This window comes from Triplophysa dalaica, chromosome 9 (assembly GCF_015846415.1).
Source record: "Triplophysa dalaica isolate WHDGS20190420 chromosome 9, ASM1584641v1, whole genome shotgun sequence".
Taxonomy (NCBI): Eukaryota; Metazoa; Chordata; class Actinopteri; order Cypriniformes; family Nemacheilidae; genus Triplophysa; species Triplophysa dalaica.
Genome location: NC_079550.1, coordinates 9,481,513 through 9,501,916, shown reverse-complemented (window position 1 = coordinate 9,501,916; position 20,404 = coordinate 9,481,513). Strand labels below are relative to the sequence as shown.

The 20,404-nt window shown below is 37.5% G+C and overlaps 1 protein-coding gene across 1 annotated transcript in view; it reads left to right on the top strand.

Moving 5' to 3' along the window:
* The window catches only part of dpf1 (double PHD fingers 1), a 45,089-nt gene that overhangs the window by 1,372 nt on the left and 23,313 nt on the right, over positions 1-20,404 (top strand). The window contains exons 2-5 of the mRNA XM_056757767.1: positions 11,687-11,716; positions 14,152-14,312; positions 14,433-14,540; positions 15,971-16,098. Of these exons, the coding sequence (XP_056613745.1) occupies positions 11,687-11,716; positions 14,152-14,312; positions 14,433-14,540; positions 15,971-16,098 (427 nt within the window). The remainder of the gene's footprint in view (positions 1-11,686; positions 11,717-14,151; positions 14,313-14,432; positions 14,541-15,970; positions 16,099-20,404) is intronic.

The following is a 20,404-nucleotide window of genomic DNA, read 5'->3' as shown; positions in this document are numbered from 1 at the left end:
CTTCATTCTGGCAATAACTGACAAAAGATGCCAAAAAGTACTATTATGACATGTATACCATGGTGTAGCTCGAAGTATCGTGATGTCAATCAATGTATACGAATATGTCACTCATTTAGCATCACTTTGTATGTATGCTTTTATCATCTGAGACCATGACTGTACCATGATAAGACAACATTACATTGATGTAGCAAAAACTGAAACTGTGATGGAATGTTATTGCGTTTGGGTGCTCGTATTTGTAACATAATGGTAATTTCAAACCGTAATGCAAAAAGCAATGAGCCATCTGTATTAATAGCTGTGGTATAATAGCAACATAGTGTAAAAACACAAATAGAACAGTGCGATGCTTTGTTTTATATATTTATTTTTTCGTTTTTTTTTTGGAAACACTTGTAAGATGTAAACACCTTGGTAAACGAATGTTGTAATTTTAAGTACCGTACCAAGCAATGATTTTTCCATTGCAAATGTCTGAATTGTCATTTGGTCACTCCTATAGATTAAATTTTCACGTTAAAATTTCTGATTTTGTTTACCGCCTTCTTTTTTATTCATTGCATTTCAGTGAGCAGTGGACTTGAATGTGTTTGCAGGCAAGGTCAGATCTGCGTCTTGTTGCGATGAAGGTATTTGCATTAGAATCATGAATGGAGCGAGCCGCAATCAGCGTCTGAATGTGATGTTACGCTCTTCAACGACCCTCTTGAAAGAACCCTGTTAAAGTGCTGTACTTCTGAAGCCATGAGGAGATATCAGTTAGGGAGCCAATCTAATTTACATTGCTGCCTTTTATAAATCACTCATTTTTAAGAGATGGTGATTAAATTATGCCATCCTTGATTGCTGATTATCCGCTAACTGGCGCGGCATCGCCGAAATGATGCCATTTCATTGGGAATCTGGAATTATTTCCCACTGATTCCTCTAATACTTACCCAAGTTCACACAATATCTCAATTTTTCCATCTTCCACTATCTCTCTCTGTCTCCTGATGTGATGTGGCCCTGTCTCTCACTCTCATTTCGTGGCATGCGCTATGCGGACCTCTCGGGTAGTTATTCCGCTTTGCCTCACTGATCTGAGAAAAACGAATTCTATATAATTCTTCACACTGTCGCTCCTTAAGCTGGTTTGCACCCGATGAACCAAAGCCCGAGACCGTCACTTCCTTCCAGATTCTTCTCTGCACTGAGGCCCTCTTTCAATGTTTGTTTGCATAATCGGGCGCAATTCTGTAAGGGCATTTTTTTTATCTTCTGAGACTAGTGTGGGCTATTCTCTTCATCTCACTCGCTCTTTTTGCAAGAGAGACTCTCTCTTTGTCTTCAAGAGACACACAGATAGGTATTTTTAGCTCTATGACCTATTTCTCCAGTGCTACCTAACTCACTGTCAGTCATCGCACCGTTGCGTGGGGATCTTGAAGTGCGGATCTTCAGGCCGCATGTGCTTTTGGACTTGAACTTGCTTCATTATAATGATTGAGAAAACACTGGTTTTGGGACGCGAGAGACCTTGTGGGAAGATCATCAGATGGGGGACTGAGGAGAGAGCTGGAGAGCCGGACCGAGGGAGGGTGTTAATTCCTGGTGATTCAGTCTTGCTAGTGTGAACATCTGAGGAAAGTTGTTTGGAATGAGCCCTGACTGTGTCAAAGTTATAGAACTTCATGATTTGCAAAACAAAAACGTATTCGGTGGTGATTTCTGAATTTGGTTGTCACGATGCTTAAGCATTGGTGGTTGCCAAGGTGTTGCTATGGGCTTGTAGAACACAATCAGAGTGATTTTAAGCATATTGCTATGTGGTTGCTAGTAGATATATGGGTGGTGTTTTGTGGATATTTGACCAGAATCTAAACTCAGGGCAGTGTAGATGAAAAAGAACAGGACGAAATACCTCCAACCCCAAGTCTCGATGTCATTTAAGGGATAGTTCACCTAAAATAAAAAATTCATTATCATTTATTTACCCTCATGCCATTCAAAACCTGTGTTAGACTTTATCTTCTGTGGAACTCAAAAGAAGATATTTTGAGAAATGTCTTGGGCTGCATTTCCCAAAAGCATCGTAGCCTTAAGTTGAACGTAGCTCTATTGCTGACAATGGTTCTAAGATCAACTTAAGGCTACAATGCTTTTGGGAAACGCAGCCCTGGTAGTTTTGTGTCATTACAATGGAAGCCAATGGGGGTCAATGTAGTTGGGTTACCATCATTCTTCAAAATATCATCTTTTGTGATAAGAAGGCCGTACAGGTTTGGAATGACATGAGGATGAATAAATAATGACAGATGAACTCTATCTTTAAGGCTAGGCAGTGTCCCTCCTTTAATGTAAGTCTATAGGAATTTTGCCTGTTTTATCTTCAGTATATGTGGAGCCAAACATAGTAAGGTGCACTGATGAGTTACGTGCTAGTTGTATTCAGTATTTAAAAAATACTACCATATAACAAATTATACTGCCACTTGTCTTAACAAACATCGCTTTCGCTAGAGAAAACAGGCAATTATGCTTCTTTCCTTTTTCAAGTGCATGTGTCTTTCTGAAAATGTAAAAAGCAGTGTTGTTGACTGTGATGTTTTCAGCTTGTGCTTTTTGGAGAAAACCAAACCAGGCTATGTTAAGCTGATGGTCTGGGGGGGTTGGTGTTGCAGCATAACACAATCAGAGTCTGGCCTGAAATAAGATCGCCTATAGGGCGGCCATTTAGACAAATAATGGTTGCGGCTGGTAATGCCTCTAGCAAATTACGATATTACACTACTCTATATCCAAACAAGAAAGGTCTCACATACTGTATGTGGTCTTTTCATCGGTTTATCGCCCACTGTTTTTATTTTTTTACTGCGACGTCCACACTCCGAATAATCCTTCCGAATGCATTAATCTCCATGTTAAAGTGGATATTCTTGAGCGTGCCAATGTTTGCATGCCCCCTATGTGCAAATGTTTTCTGTATTTCAAAAATCCGCAGAAGAGGCATCTAGTAGAGGAATCTTGTGTTTGTGTGTCAGTATGAATCTGAACATGCGTTCGGAGCAAAATAGCAGTGTAGTCCACTGCTAAATGTGGGTCCATCAAATGAGATTTATCTCTGTTCCTTTTCGCTGTTATTAGGTGGAAAGATCCTCTCCCGAGATCTCAGATATTATTAAAGTACAGCGGGGAGAAATATTCATCTCTCGACCATTGGAGATCTATAAGCATACTTGTTTGATGTAAACTTAGATGCAAAATATAAAAGCTTATTAAGAAATCACATAGAAAATATAAGGTGGGGGACAATGTACAGTAAGGCATCATCAGAGACCCAGCGTTAAATCAATGTTAGGGGACATAGTATGATAAAAACTTTCTTTTGTATTTAGTTTTTGTTGTAATTTAAAGGTAGTGTGTAATTTTTCGGAGGATCTATTGACAGAAATACAATAGCCTATAATATACATAACTATGTCTTCAGAGGTGTATAAAGACCGTACATAATGAAGCGTCATGCATTTATTACCTTAGAATGAGCAATTTCTAACTAAATACACCACAGGTTCCCTTACATGGAATTCACCATGTTGTTTTTACAGGAGCCCCTAAACGAACAAACAGCTCTACAGAACTCTATTTCCTTCTGCAAAGAAGTGAAAACGTGGAGGCATCTTAGTTCTGTGTCAGCCGCCGTAGTGTTTCAAAAGGGAGTGAGCCGTTGGTTGCAATTCGCAACCTCACCCCTAGATGCCGCTATATTTCATACACATGACATTTAAATCTGTCGTACAGTTTTACTAGCTTGTCTCTATTTCACATTTTTCTTCTCACTTTTGATTTTGGTCACACAGAATGAAGCGAGTGTGCTTTGAACTAATGCTAATCGTGCCCTAAATTTTTTAAAATATTAATGTTTTTAAATTAGGATCGCTTTTAGCCAAGAGAATATCAATAAAGTGTCCTGATGCTAAATATCTCTATACTTGAAATATCGATTCCTTCCCACCCACTGCCGTGTAATAAGCTCCCAAATGCATTTTATGCAGTACAGTTGTCTTGGGAAAATAAGCATCAGGATTTACCATAGTAAAACAACAGGCCGAGTGCACCTGGATGCTTAAACCATAGCGGCTAGGTGTCATCTTTGTCTATCCTGCAGTCTACGCAAGCGGTGGAACATGCAGTATGATATCAGGTCCATGTTACACCACAGGCAACGATTTATGTGAACACAGTCTGTGCCAGCAAACACAGCAAGCCAATTCAATATAGTAGACAAATGCCTCTGAGGATATATGGTTCTGTACCACAGCAAAGGATTCTGGGTATTGCATACTGTGAGAGAGACTGCAAATTCAGGTGTCTTTAGCAGACGGTTGCTAAAAATTCTTCAAGCTTCTTTTAATATTAACACGAGAATACGTTTCAAATAGCTCATTTGGCACTGCATACAAATGAGATGTTTTGACACTTTCTATAACAAAACTCTTCTCCCAGGTGATGCTGATGAATATGGAACTAATTTCATGCTGATCGACCTTGACTTTGTGCTTGGTGAACCAGGGTCAATTTTGCTCTGATAGAGGTTGAAGGTAAACCCTTAGACTCCCAAGTTAACCCCGTTTTCACAGTCCAATTGAAAGAACAACATTTCAATGAATTTACAGCATTTCATGTAATTTAAATAGGAATAGGAAAATGTAGAAACTGGTAGTAGTATATGGAAATAAGAATCTCGTACTAGTTTTGCAAAAACATCTTCACAGCCTGAGCATCACTGTAGGGAATAACACGAGTACTATTAATAATACTTCACTATTATTAGGGTAAAAAAATACTATGTAAATACCATGATTTATTTTCACAAAAACATTTTATTTATTTTTTATATTATTTCGAATACCAAATGAACTTACAGTGGTGTGAAAAAGTATTTGCATTTTTTTGCATATTATTTATTAGCTTAAATGATCCAGATCATCAAACAATAACATTGGAATATTTCACAAAGAAAACCAGAGTAAATAGAAAAAAGCCATTTTAAAGTCATGGTTTTATTTAATAAGTGAAAAAAACAATCCAAACATTTCTGACCCTATGTGAAAAAGTAATTGCCCCCCTTGGTAAATCCTGAATTAACTGTGCACACCTTCCAAAAAGTTCAGCCTTTGTCTCATCAGTCCACATTGTAGAATCATGTACATTGACCTTAACTGAAGCAGTTTTTTAGATGTTGTTCTGGGTTCTTTTATGACCTCCAGGACGAGTCATCGTTGTGGTGTTGGAGTAATTCTGGTAGGCCGACCACTGACGGTTTACCACTGTTCCAGGCTTGCTCCATTTGTTGATAATGGCTCATTTCAATTACTTTGTTTCTCATCTGTTCTTGAATTTCTTTAGATCGCGGCATGATGTGTTGCTACTTGAGATCTTTTAGACATCTTCAGTTTGTCAGAAAGGTTCTACTTAAGTGATTTCTTGATTCAACAGGTCTGGCAGTAATAAGGCTTGAGTATGGCTAGTGAAATTTTACTCAGATATTCAATTCGTCACAGTTAATTCAGGATTTACCAAGGAAATGTTTGGATTGTTTTTTCCCTTAATAATTAAATCTATCATTTAAAAACTGCATTTCGTATTAACTCTTGTTTTCTTTGAGTAATATAATAATTTGTTTGATTATCTGAATAATTTAAGCATGACAAATATGCCCAAAAAAAATCTGCTAGGGAACAAATACTTTTTCACAACACTGCATGTATTTGGGATGCAACGATTCACTGTGAGCCGGTTGAGTGACGATTTAAGCCGTTGAGATGTTGAATAACAATATTTCTTAAAGATCGCATATCACTGGCAGTTTCTGCCAATCTCATATTAAACTTCAGTGCCTATACAGTATATTGCATACGTCCCTTACATAATCCATTCGTGTTTTGAACATTATGCACGTACACGCCAATTGCCCACAAAACACAGACATATGACTTAGTTTGCCTTACCGGGTGCAGTTCATGTCCGGCTTCTTTTTGCACTGGGACCGCACCATCTATCATCTTCTAACGATCTCCAAAATCAGCGTTATATCAACCGTTTATATAACATAAAAATGCCCTGAACAAACTTCACTATTGCAAGAGTAACCAGCTGCAGCGCAGCCCATCTTGACGCAGTGCAGATAATCTTGATGGTAAGAAGGCCTCGTTCGTCGGTTGGCTCGTGGGCGGGATCTTTCTTTCGCCTTGCCGTGCTTTTCCGGGAGAATTGCCAATAAAAGCAATAGGAACGACACAGGGATTCAGAATTATAAAAAACTTTCCAAAACAAACTGGAGTGCAGGGGGAGTGTATCAAGAACAGAAATACTACGTCATACTTCCAACTCGTTTTTTAAAAAGTTGACCAATTTAAGCATGCGAACCCAAGCACGTCAACAGTTTTGTGAAGTCAGAATGTATGACATAATCTTCTAACCGATAAAGATAACCGATCTTTAAACGTAAAAAAATCCAAGAAAATCGAGAGACTTTTGTATTATAATCTTTTTAATTGATTTTAAATTTGTTTTGTTATTTAACATGAAAGGTATTTATTTTATAAAGAAATGTGGAGAATTTGATAAATAACAAAAGGGCAGTTGGTCATTTCTAATTTGTCTCAACTCATTTTGTAATAATAAACCGTGAAAAAAAACGTATCGTCAGATCAGTATTATGAATCACATCGCGAGCTGAGTGAATCGTTACATCCCTATTATATATACATAATGTACTTAAATATATAATATAGACCTCCATGGATGACATCCTGTTTCAGTTCTTTAACACTACACAAACGTTTGAACAAAATACAACCAATAGAATATTTATACCCAATTTAAAATGTTTATTAAGTATCATTAAGATTTTTTTTTTTGAATGCTAATATTAAAGGAATTAAAATTGAAACCGGAATGGCTTTTGGACTTGTGTTTTCATCTTGCAAAGTGGTCTATTTGTTATTGTAAATGAATGTTAAATATTTCATATTCTTCGTTTTATTTTGCACTTTAATGTCAACATTTACATTAATTTAAACAAGTACTCCCACTAATATGATAACATCAACCAAATTAAATACACTTTCCTAAAGGATGCCAGTAATGTAAATGTGACATTTCATGCCTGAGTTTTGACTGTACATCAGTTCGGCCTGTGCTGCACTTGCATTCTTCAGTTTTCAGTGTGCTAGTCTTCAGCGGGCTGGGGGAAATGCACCAGCACATCTGTGGAGAGAAGCAGATGAAGAAAGAAATGAGATAAATCATTTGACTGGGTAGTCTAGTGAAAAAGAGGAGGGAGGGGCGGTGGGGTGGAGGATGAGGAAGAAGAGAGAGGTGCTCGAGGAGTTTGCTATTGCAAAGTGTAATCTACAGAATTGATGGGGGATGGGAATGCCAATATCCTCTCTTAACAACCCGAAGCTCGTGGAAATAATGTGGGCCACATCATCTTATTAGTCTACCGTGCGCCATTAATGAAAAAACCCAGCGCACAATCCGTGTGCACTGTAAACAAATTGAAGTGGCTTTAACTAATAATTATTTAGAAATACCTCCACACTCCACAGCAGTTTTATGCTTGCGTGTCCTCTCTCTCCTGTGTCTTACCTGAATTCATTTGTTAATTGGTTCACATTTAACTTCAGTTTAAAATATTTGACAGACGTTCAGCGGATTTGCATGCATTAGTTAATGTCAGAAGCTGTGAGCTGTGATTGGAGTTAAATTTGACATAAAATTATGTTCAATTTACTCTACATATTAATGCTCATTGAACAGTACAGTGTAAAACAAAAAGTATACAAAAGTTATCTTCACACAGACCCAGAGATGCATTTACAAAAATGGATCATAATAATTACACAAAAATGTTTTGGGCAGTAGATTCATACCTTTTTTGTGGTAAAAAATCCATAATCACAGCAATATATAAATCTTTTGTTTTTCTGTTATCTTTCTCTTCCTTTTATAATAACAGTAATAAAAATAACAATACAATACCATAAATAATGATAAACAACGGTAAAATGTTTATTATTATTATCATCGTTTTTATCGTTATATTAGTATTATTAATCATAATTATTATTGTTATATTTACAATGGTGATCAATAACAATAATAATATTCATTAATTATTATGATGATTATTGTTATCACATTAAACACAATATTCTTCTTATGATTGTTTTTATCGTTGTTATTTTTAATCATTATTACTGTTGATAATAATAATAATAATAAATAATAATAATCATTATTATATTTACAATAATAATAAAATAATCATAATTGTCATTGTTAAAGCATTTTCACTTTGTGCTGTCGACTTGTTGCTGATTTGGATGTGTTGTGTTATCCTTTTGGTTGATGAATGCTGGAAAGGTTTTAAGAGCATGTGTGCATGCATACCTTCAATCAACTTGGGGGTACTGTACTTCATCACAGCTGGTTTTTAACTGACACAATGTGTCCTCTAGAGGGGGCTCTCTGTTACTTTTCAAGGGGAAACCTGTTAATTGAGACTAATTGGCATGGGGAGCCTTTTCGGTGCTGTAGTGAGAATAATAAAAGATTCACACATGAGTTTTAAGACAGATTCAGACAAACGTCTGCCTCTCTGACTTCTCACTGGCTTCAATTAAACAGGCAACTGACGAAAAGCAAATTTGGGAGGTTGATCTATTTATGAGGGACAGCCAGCTCTGCACAGGAGTGACAGTGCGGATGCTCGAAGCTATTTGCTTCTCTCGAATCAATTATTTTTCTTGTTCTTTTTTGATTCGGATAAACGGCACCATGCTGTTGTTTTATTTTGTTTAGCCACCGTGTGTCTGTGTGGCTTTCTCTGTGTCAGTTGGATGGCTATTACAAGCCTGCATTCATGTCGTATCAAGCATGCATTATCAGTAAAACATTTTATTGTGCGATTTTGAATGTTGACGATTCTTTTAATGCTTTAGTCATAAAAAAGACTCTTAAAAGGGCAGCATCTGCCAGGAATAGCTCTCAGGAAGTAGATTATAATTCGGATGGGTTGCTTCCATTAGGCCGCACACAAAGCTGCTTTGATATACGCCTGTTGTGTGATTTTGAATTATGGAATGCAGCAAACTCAAACATAATGAAAACACAAGAGTAATTGCATCAGGTGTGTCTGATTAGATACGTGCACCATTTGTCAGTGATGTTGACAAATTGAAGTCTGGCATGAAAGATTTCGTCCAAACGCTCTTACACACTTTTGTATATTGTATTCGAAGCCATGTGCTTAATGGCAGTCAAACATTAGTATGATACAAGAGGCCAGGATTGAATTAAATGTGCGGAACAGCATTGATCATGTAAATTGTAGTTCACACACTTTGACCACATTTTTTAAGGCTCCAAGCAACTTTAAGACTGTATTTCATATGGCTTGTTTTACTTCATATTCCAGCACGACATGTCTCATAGTTTTCAAGGCCATTGACACAGTGAAATATAATGATATTGCATTTAAAGACAAACAAACAGAGAGCAGCCATGTTCTACAGCGGTCAACTCATTATTGAAAGTTAAATTGTAACAAGAGGCACACAGTGGGGTGAATGGGGAAGTTGACGGCTTCGTGCCCAGACTTAAAAAGAGGTTGGTATGTGTGTGCGCGTGTTGGCTTTAGGGGGTATTTGGATGAACCTCAGGGGTGAGTTACTTTGCATTTATGTCTTTTCTCTGTTTCCCTTTAGACTTTCAAGTCTGTTCTTAAGTCCACATCAGAGTCAAAGGCTTGGACTTTTATGCTGGGTTTACATATAAGTAAATTTCTTCTTTACGCTTGCAATCATATGCCTGTGGCTATAGATTGTGCACTGATGGTACCATGTGGTACCAAGGTATTTGTTACTTTTTCATTTGATTGTGTGGGGAAATATACTATATATATATATTTGTAATATGCTATATATTTGGTATGAAAATAAGTATGTATTTGAATATTTTACAAAAAATATATGTAGGGAAGCATCCCTGTCCATTGCTTTGTTTCATTATATTGGTGTATAGACATAACAATCTTGTGCATTTTGTATTATGTATATTTTTTGTAATAATTGAATTATTAATCCTATATGACTCTTTCTTAAGTGGAACACAAAAGAAGATATTTTGAGAATTTGCTTTGTGTCCATACAATGGGAGTCAATGGCTGCCAACGGTGTTTGATTACCAACATTCTTCAAAATATCTACTTTTGTGTTCTGCAGAAGAAATGAAGTAACACATGTGTGTTACTTCACAGGGTGCTGAGCTCGGAAGAACGAACAAGCTCGGAGCCTTTTCCCCGGGACAGCACGCCAAATATGCTTACCCTCAAACCTAAACCATTATCCGCATAGGCGAACTCTTGAAACAATACACAATAAGGGGTTCACAAGGAAATATTTAAAACAAAATAAAAAATGAAACTGAAATTTAAATTCAAACAGGTTTATTTTCAAAGCATTATACTTTTAAAGTGTACCGCTGAAAGATAAACAAAAATTAAAATAAACATAAACATAATTTTAACAAAAATAAATATAAACATTAACAGATAACGTCTTAAAGCAGTAAAGCATGTGACACAGGTCACGTGTCGATAGCTCAACCAATAGGATAAAACAGATAGGAAATAACCGTAAATATAATAATTCTGGGAATCGCACAAACTATTGTAGTTTTATAACCCAGTCCTGTTTGTTAGTTGTTTAGTGCATCAGACTGAACTGGACACTACAATGAGACAGATGTGTGTTTTTCCTCTCTGCTGTGCTTTTTCATTGGTCACTAGATCAGTGTTCACAACTGTATGAAGGCTGAAATCGAATTCACATACATGATCACGTGAACGCACATACTGTACGCCCGACCTTTCGGTCTCTCTAAGCATGCTTGTGCACACAAAGCAGAGCGAACCCTTCCTCATGGCACACTGGCATGCAGACTTTCCCCACGGATGCAGTTCCTGGCCAGCTCTGCATGCACACCAGCCAAACTCTAGTTGGTTCGCTTCAGGCTCTCGCTTCCTCTTATTGATTTTTCTTATATTAGCCAACCTCGCCCGTTTTTCCTGTTAGCTTTCTTCCAAGACACCTAATATGTTTTTGGGCTCTCAAACAGTTTGAATGCAGTGACTACAAAAAATGCATTTCCCTGTAATGTAGTTAAAGAGACAATAAGCAGCATTTTCGCTTTTCTATTTCTGTACCTGCTCTTCGTGTCAGCTCTAAAACCGCAGCGTGCTGCTGCCTCATGCTGCTTTTGGCTGGTCCCAAAAACACAGACAAATATGTGTGCAGACACTAGATTCACATCCTACACTTCTTAAAGGGATAAGTCCCCAGAAAATGTTATTTTATTTTTTAGGGAAACATGTGCTAAATATTATATGCTGTATAAAACAATACAATAAAGGGTGATGTACACTATTGAGAAATTCATATTCGTTTGTGCAGATTTTCAGTGGATGGTCAAGTTTATGTCTCTTTCGCTATTGATTTGCATATTGGGAGATGATTTGAATAGAAATCTTATTTCCCCTTTAAGGATGTATGTGATAGCGTTTGCCGGTAACCTTATAGCCGTCTTGAAAATCAGTCACATCTGTCTGACGTCTTTCATCTTCTCTTTCCAGGCAATCAAGTGGAGGCGTCATAAAGAACAGGTAAGCTTGTTAAATCTGGATGTTCTTACCCCTCACTGGTGCACAGTCATACCCAGATCACCAGCAGAAACAGGAGCACATAATTGGCACATCTCCTATGCAATTCTATGTAACATACACATATTTGAGTGAACCGGAATTGTTTGCTTTTTATTTGACCTGTTGGGAACTTTATGTAGAGAAGACATCACATTAGAGTGTTTTAAGGAAGTTGTTTTTTGTCCAGCCCTCGTGACGAATAACACATTGAAAAATGAGGAGAGGGTAGTGACCGAGTCTTCTGTGAAATAACATCGCATTCATCTATTCAGAAAAGTATTAACAATGTAAATCATATACATAGTGATGCAAAAACAGTGTCACTATATGATAAACATAAAACCAGCATATGAATTTTGTCTTAATGTGACAACATTACACTACATTCGTAATGAAATACATTATAAATGCTATACATGCATTTTAAACTAACAGTTTAACTACATTTAACTATCAGCCTGATCTCACAGGAATTTGTAATTTGTTTTATGAGGTGGCTAATTTTTATGAATTCGTACACTGTGAATTGTACCGCATGCAACCGCGTCGCTCCCTTTTTCCGCACGGTTGCCGCGTATCTACATTTAAAATAACGAACTTGTGCGTTCAAAATGTGAATCGCCCCTTAGAAGGCTTGCAGGAATGCAGAAACTCTCACAACATCGTTCCACAAGATGTTTCTGGGTAGTGCCATTTCTCACATAATCACACAGACTCCGAACTTCGTTTTTCATGCTCACTGACCTTTTGATATTACTGGTCCATTGTGTAAGAGCGACGGCGGTCTGAGTATCTGCTGAGTGCAGGGTGTATTAATGGAGCCCACAGCACTTCACCACAGGACTTAATATTTCCCCTCTGGTGGACCTGAGCATATGACATTCGATGCTCTGTAATTTACTCCCCGGTCACACTTAGTGGTTTTCCACACATGTTGAAGATTGATTCCACCCTACACTGACAGACCAGGATGTACCAGCCTGCATTTCTTTGTTTCTTTTAGTTTTTTTAATACGGAGCAAATTAGATAGAAAACCACATGCTTGTGTTGCAACTTATTTGTTGGTGTTATGTTTTGGTCCAGCCACCATTTTGTTCCATTTTGTTTGATTTATTTCAGGCCGAGTTGTTAGTCTTTTGCCTCGAGGCGCATGTGCGTTGCCTCGCAAGGGGAAATCTGACAAGTTCACCAATCAAAGTGTTTTTACTGTTACATCATTAACATCACCCTGAGTGTCAGTCAATTTATTTTAGGGAGGTAGTTGTTGCATGATGTAATATTGTCTCATTTCTCACTTCTGCACACCCGGTGCTTTTCATTACAATGAAACAAACAACAGCGCTGTAACCGCTAAGAAGTAAATTCAGGTAATTCTCATTTACTTAAAAATTATACAGCTGGATTAAAAGAATACCTTGAAACTGCATTATAATTTGTTACATTTTATAATAAATTCACAATATGCGTATAATAACATGGCTGTGGAATACTTAAAATTTACAATGTCCCTCCTCTAGTCCCAGCCAGACTGACACAGCCCCATATACTTATTTTCTAAGAAGTCTTGTAAGAAGAATACTGCAGTCAGCTGGCCATGATCACAAAACAACCCCCTTTAGCATCATACAGGATTATTTTGCAATGGCTGATTGTAGCAAAGTCCCTTTAAAGGCCCAGAGGTTGAAATTTAGTGGCATCTAGCGGTGTCTCCTTTCCTTTTGAAGCACTACGGAGGCTGACTCTTGACAGAGATGTTGTCACATTTTGCTACTTTGCCGAAGGAAATAACGTATTTACGAAACACGCCTCTTATAGCAGTTTGTCTGTTTAGGGCTACTGTTGAAACAACATGGTGAATTTCAGATCAAGGGACCCGTGGTCTATGAAGATAGAAATTGCTCATTCTAAGGCGATAAAAACATAAGGCTTCATTATGTAAGGTACATAAATACAGCAGACTTCTTGGCAGCGTTTCTAGCTGCAGTCTTAGCAATAAACAGTTTGGTACTTCTGTCTTAATCGCTTTTATACAAGCTTACATGTTTCTGAAGACAGATCTGTTGACTGTGCGCTTTCTCATATGAATCATGGATGCTGGCCAAATGCCAATGTTGCCATGGTGCCATGCTTTAAAGGTGCCACTTCCTGAAACGACTCTATAAGTGTGATGTCATCTTGCTTGTTTTTCTTTCAAATGTTTTTTTTTACTGTCCTAATTTTTCTATTGTATACCGATTGGATTAGAATCTAGGCATTGTTCATGTTTGTCCAAAGATATCTATGCTTATAGACCCAGTAATAAATAAAGATACTATTATTTTAAGTTATTGGGCAATAAAATCACACCACAGGCCCGTCAGGCCTTTTTTAACAGTCACTTTCCATCTTTTTCTAGCCTCGGTGAGGAGTTCTACCGCGAGGCCATCGAGCACTGCCGCAGTTATAATGCTCGACTCTGCGCCGAGCGCTCTATGCGTCTGCCTTTCCTCGACTCACAAACAGGCGTAGCACAGAGTAACTGCTACATATGGATGGAGAAGACCCATCGAGGGCCAGGTGCGTATTTATGGGTTCAGGAAACTGTGATACATCTGTTTTCACTAGGAATCTGTTCTGAGGTTTAAAGAAGATACAAAGCTCATGTCACAATATCCGCTCTTGTTCTTTTGGACTCAGGTGTGGCACCCGGGCAGCTGTATACCTATCCTGCACGCTGCTGGAGGAAGAAAAGACGGTTAAACATTTTAGAGGATCCACGTCTTGGACCTTTCGAGTTTAAGATTGGTAAGGAACATGATTTGAGAAATAAACATTTGATATGATGAGTCCTCTTAAATATCTCAGTTATTTCTCCTAGACATCAATGAGACTAAATAGAGAGCAAATAGAAACATTTGCTTAGATCTCCTGTTTCTGGATCTTAAAAAATGTCTTTATAAAAGTTACAGAAAAGATGAGCTCATATTTGCCAAATTCACATCCAAAAGTCAATGTTATTGGCCTTTTTTTATTATTGAATATTTCTCATCAAATTGACCAAAATCCAGATTATTTTACCTTTACATTACTCTACATTCATTTTACAGCTCCGTACTCTTAATTTATTTTAATACTTTTCTCAGTTTTGGGAGAAACATCTGATACTAAGCTCCATCAGGTAGGAATAATACTTTTCAACTGCAATCTTACACTGTGTTCACACCAAATGAGAATTAAGCGATTTGTGCAAGTAAATTACATACAAAGTAAACGCAAAGAAAAACGCATATAGACGTGAACTCGCGATCGGTTGAAAGGTTAAAAATATTTGTCAGATCGCGCACTCACACGAAAATAACTAACCTATCCTGCAAGTAATAAAAAGCGTGGAACGCGCTTGTTCGCATTTGGTGTGAACCCAGCATTATGATTTCACAGTGCAGAACAGCGCTGATCTGATATTAGCAGAGTTTAGCTTCATCCTCAATTAAACACTGAATCATATAATAGGGCTGTGCAATTAATCGAAAATGAATCGTAATCTTCAACTTTGGCCTTCAACAAAAAATAAATAAATAATCAAGGTAAAACAATTATCGTGCTGCATTCCATTTTGCATGGATCCTCTCTTTTCTTGTGGTATAAATCCACCGGATTAAATATATTTATAAATTGTATCTAACCGCATATAAAACGCACCCCTTTACACATTTTTAAATTTATATATATTTTCAGTTGAATTTACAGTTTAAAAGGCACGTTTTTTCAGTTTTCTATGTTGTTCTTAAAGGTAATGTGTAATCGTGTTAAATAATCGGGATCTCAATATTGGCCAAAATAATCGTGATTATGATTTTTGTCATAATCGAGCAGCCCTGTCATATAATCTTCTGGAATACATAAAAGTATCAGACAGGTGTGTTGAAGCAGAGATGAAAGCAAACTCTGCAGGTCTGCGGTCCTTCAGGACTTTGACTCCTGCGGTGTAGAATATACAGCTAGAGCTTGCATGTAAACAAACAGTATACCACAAAGGAGGTCTGTGGTGTCAAGATTCAGTTTTATGATTTGTTACTTTGTTCCGGTATTGACATACTGTCTTACTTCACACTGAAATATAGTGGCTTTTCCATTCATTATCCATCCCATCAGATAAGACCTGGACAGTTCTTGACAGTATTAGTGATATTCATCAAAATTAAAGTGTACATTTGAAGAATTGTGTGTGTGTTCAGATTATGAGGCAACGCTGAAGAAAGAAGGAGGTGTTCCTGAAGGTCCGGTTCTGGAGTCTCTCCTCAGTGGAGAACTGCTGGATAAAAAGGTTGAGACAAAGGAAGAGGAACCCATGAGTGAATGCCAGGTAACAGCTTTACAGGATTACAGGGTTAGTTCATCGAAAATATTCAATATGATTTGTTAATTTAGTTATGCTTTGGATATCCAAGATGTACAGTAGTGACACTTTTTCTTCAGTAGAAGAATGATTTTTTTTGCTTGGTAATTCATGAAATGCAAGGCAATACAACAGTAATCCATTTGACTTCTGATGATATCTTATTAGGTAAGAATCTTTACAGCATTATTATCAGTAATTCAAAGCCTCAAGCAAAGGTGCTTCTAAAACACGATCTTCCTGTCACATTAATGACGTTTGCAAGTACAAAAGGAAGATTGTGTTATGTTGCCTGTATCTGCTTTTTTTAATCTCTGATACCCGGGGCATGTTATGAATCCACAAGGTTAAAAATCTTATTTACTGTTCTACTGAAGCAGGGTTGCCAGATCTGTGTAAAGATGTGCAATAGCCAACAATACATTGTATGAGTCAAAATGATTGATTTTTCTTTGATGCCAAAATCATTAGGATATCTAGTGAAGATCATGTTCCATGAAGAGATTTTTTCAATTTCCTACTGCAAATATATAAAAACGTTCTTTTTCTCCAACAAAGCAATAGTGACGGATAGTACAAAAAAGCTGTACTCACATAAGATTGCTGCGCGATTCCTATCGTATCCAATATTGACGGCACAGCACTGCTTTTTAATTTTATTCTCTCCGCCGATCCAGCATCGACCTGTGGCTTGTTCTCAAAGTTCCGTAGTAATTTTTTACCCACGTGAGCTGGAATGTCATTAAAATAAACTTCAACCACACATTACAATGTCGGAAACCGAACGTAGGTTATGCAGCGACTGTATTCTTCCACAACCGGGCACTGACTGAACAATATTTTGTGATCTTTAACGGCATGTTTATTGCTTGCTCGCTCTATCTGGTTCCGAGCAACTTTTGTTACTTTAGTACTGTCATGCACGAACCAGTGGGCGGGGCTAGAGAAGTAGTCGTTGATATTCTTTTGTAGAGGCGGTGTTCAACCTGTCAATGTCGTCATAGATAGGTGCATTCCAGGACCTGGCGTTCGCTGGGGCTGGTGTCAATAACAGTTGTAATTTCAGTAACATGGGCGTTTTCAGTTCTGACGCTTACAGGATGTTTGCTTGAATACGATTTCTTATATAACAAAAATAAAATATAAAGTTTTTTCTTGAATCCATGCAGCACATTTTTTCTATTGTTTCCAATGCTTTACTTTTTAAATAACTTTAGCAGCTGACATTTGATACCAATCAATCAATATCACTTGCTCATCAATATCACTTATTACTCAGCCATCCCATCAAAAGGCAGAAGGGGCGGGACAAATACCACAACAACCAACCAGCACATTCTACCTGTACAACCATACAGTATGTCTGTGTACAGCGACTAAAAAACAAGTATCCATCTTTGAATCCGTCTGTGAACGAGGTGATATCCTTGGGCTACCACAATATTATTATTTGTTGATGAAACAAGCTATCTGCAAAATAATAATAACACATTAGTTCTGCGGATATTGTGTATCATAGCAACTAGAGTATTTTCAGCCGCTTTAAATTGCTTTGGCAGACACACAGCCTAAGATTGACAGCTGATAAACAGAATCTTTTCGTCTTTAACCTCCAAAAAAACGGGACTTTACAGGAAAACCACAGACATGGCATCACTAGGCCTGAGGGTGAGTAAATTAACAAAAAATAAACACATTTCGGTGGACAATGTGTTTAAGCTTACTTATTGCATTTACAAAACGTGCTAATCAGGTTCAGGCTAAATTTGCACCATTTCCTGATTTGCATAATTCCTTTAGTGAATCGTGGATCAAACCAGCAGAGAGGGTGTGGAAATTACCATCACTGTTTCCAGTTACAATTCATTTCTAGTGAATTCCCCCCTCGTCTCTTCTGCATTCGCTTTGAGTGTTTGTTTTTGGTTCTCCACAACTTCATTCAGCGGTCCCGTCCCGGCTTTCTAACACGGCCTTTCTCTCCATTACTCTTTATTCCTTTCCAATTCTCTTCGCTTTTCATTCCTCCGTCGTATTTGTTTCTCTTTTTGGCAGTGACACAATTCCTGCAAGGCCGGCATGCCCCCACTGGCACACTTCCTTGTTAACCACAACGCGCGTGTACTCTCGTGAGCGTATTGATGTTACCGAGTATGTCAGCACGTTTGACAGAGCTGTTGTATTGATTTAGCTGGGAGAGGTTGCATATTTTTAACATCTCTGGGTTTACAGGTATTTACGTTTGACTGTGTGTTGACATGAATGAATATGGACACTAATGAAGCTGCCACGATTAAGCTGTCACGCCGTAGTCTCTGTTTTGCACACAATATGACAGCCATCTCAGGGGTGGACAGTTAACCAATTAGCACTTTAATTAAGTGCACTCTTTAGAGCACTCCGTCTCTTAGTGGTAAACCCCTGATCCTGCACAACCTCAGGCCCTCGCAGGAACTAAAACACTTGTCAGATTTCCTGTGTGATAATTCCATGGGATTCCTCCATTGATTGAACATTGCATTGAAAAGATCAGGGGTTTGAGTCCAGCAAACACATATAAAATATATACCTTGAATGCACTTTAGGGTAAAAGCAAATTCAGCAAATTGAATTTTGGAAAATGGCGAGTAGGGGACCGTCTAAAAAGTGTACATATTCCATAAAAATGAAGCCACTGTTTGATTTGTTGTAATCAAAATCGCAGCACTTTAAAACGTAAATAAAGGTTGCTTGTACAAACAATCAATGAGATTCTTCAACTTCATTTTGGGAGAGCTGTGTTATATTAGTCTGACGAACTTGAATTTATGCATGGATGATGAATTTTGCTTGTTTAGATGGAAACAAAATTAAAAACAAAACAATTATATGGGTGTAATGAATTACACTTGAATAATAAATGGTTATAAAAATATATTTTATTTCAATATTATGCATCCCATGAGATGTGAGTAGGAATCCTACAAAGTATAGATTGTATGTTTCTAGGCTTTTTGTATGTAGCTGGTACGTTGATTGCTCTGACAGTGATTGAGAATTCACTTACAGGGGACCAAGATTGAAAAAATTGTGTGGATGTAGACAAGTGTGGACACTTTGTGTGGAGATATGGGGGAGCTGTGCAGTGGTAGTGGCCAGTATTTGGTGCACAGTGAAGCGCAGAAGGCAGTGGGAGGCTAAGCCCTTGGTGATATCTTGAATTTAATTCCAGCTGTTAGTGTCAGAGTAAAGGCGTAACCAATCAGAGCAATGGCATAACATGAGAGAGGCAGGATTTTGAATATGCTATGTTTAGCCATGAAATAACAGCATGAAGACTGAAAATTGTACAAATTGCAGCTTCATAGTTGGTGTACAGGATGCACGAGTGAGTTAATGACATGTTTCAACTAGGTTTGTGCTTTTAAATGCTGCCTGAAACCAAAATGGCTTGATTTGAATTGGAATCTTGCTGGAATACTCACAAAACGTGAGCAAATGTTTAGCTATACACATTTAAGATTTACAATCTTTCTCGTACAGTTAATAAGACTTCACCAATTGTGAAAAAAACAAATAGTACGCCCTATGCCCAACGTCAACAAAAGAGAGAGAACTGTGTTCATCCTCTTTATAAATTAGGTGTAGAGTGATTTTCTCAGCGTACATGATAGATGAACACAATGCAAATTAATTTAAATGCAAATAGTTTGGTTACAGTCACCGAAAATGATTTTCAATTGAGATTCTCCATTCCGTCTGATGTATTGCCCTGTTTTGCATGAGTATCTTATGACAATGGCTTTTGTCTTTGCTGTTTACTTTTTATTATGAAAAAATACCGACTTGTATGTGCTGGTGTCAATAGGGTCCTTCTCATATAGTGATGATGCACTGCATCTCCATTGTGTTTACTGAGCAATGTAATTCTGTGTCCGCTGGGTAGATCTGGTTTCTCCTGCTTATGGTCATTACTGTACTTGCTAATGTTTATGGCCAACTAATAGTAATGATGTTTGCCAATGGTATTGTTTTTCAAGGGGTCTGTTACAGTCCCAGTTGTTGTTACTACAGCTAATTTGACATATTAGTGTAGCGTAATCTAAACCCAGAGATTACATTGGGGATCAAGCAATGACTAAAATGATCATATAGAAGTGAACAAAAAATTCAATATCTGATCCATTGAATCCAATACTGAAATTTTGTGCTATTATTATGAACTGCACAGGCTCAACAATTATTACCGTGATATACAACAAATATTTTTGGCTCCTCAATACATGAATTGCAGAGT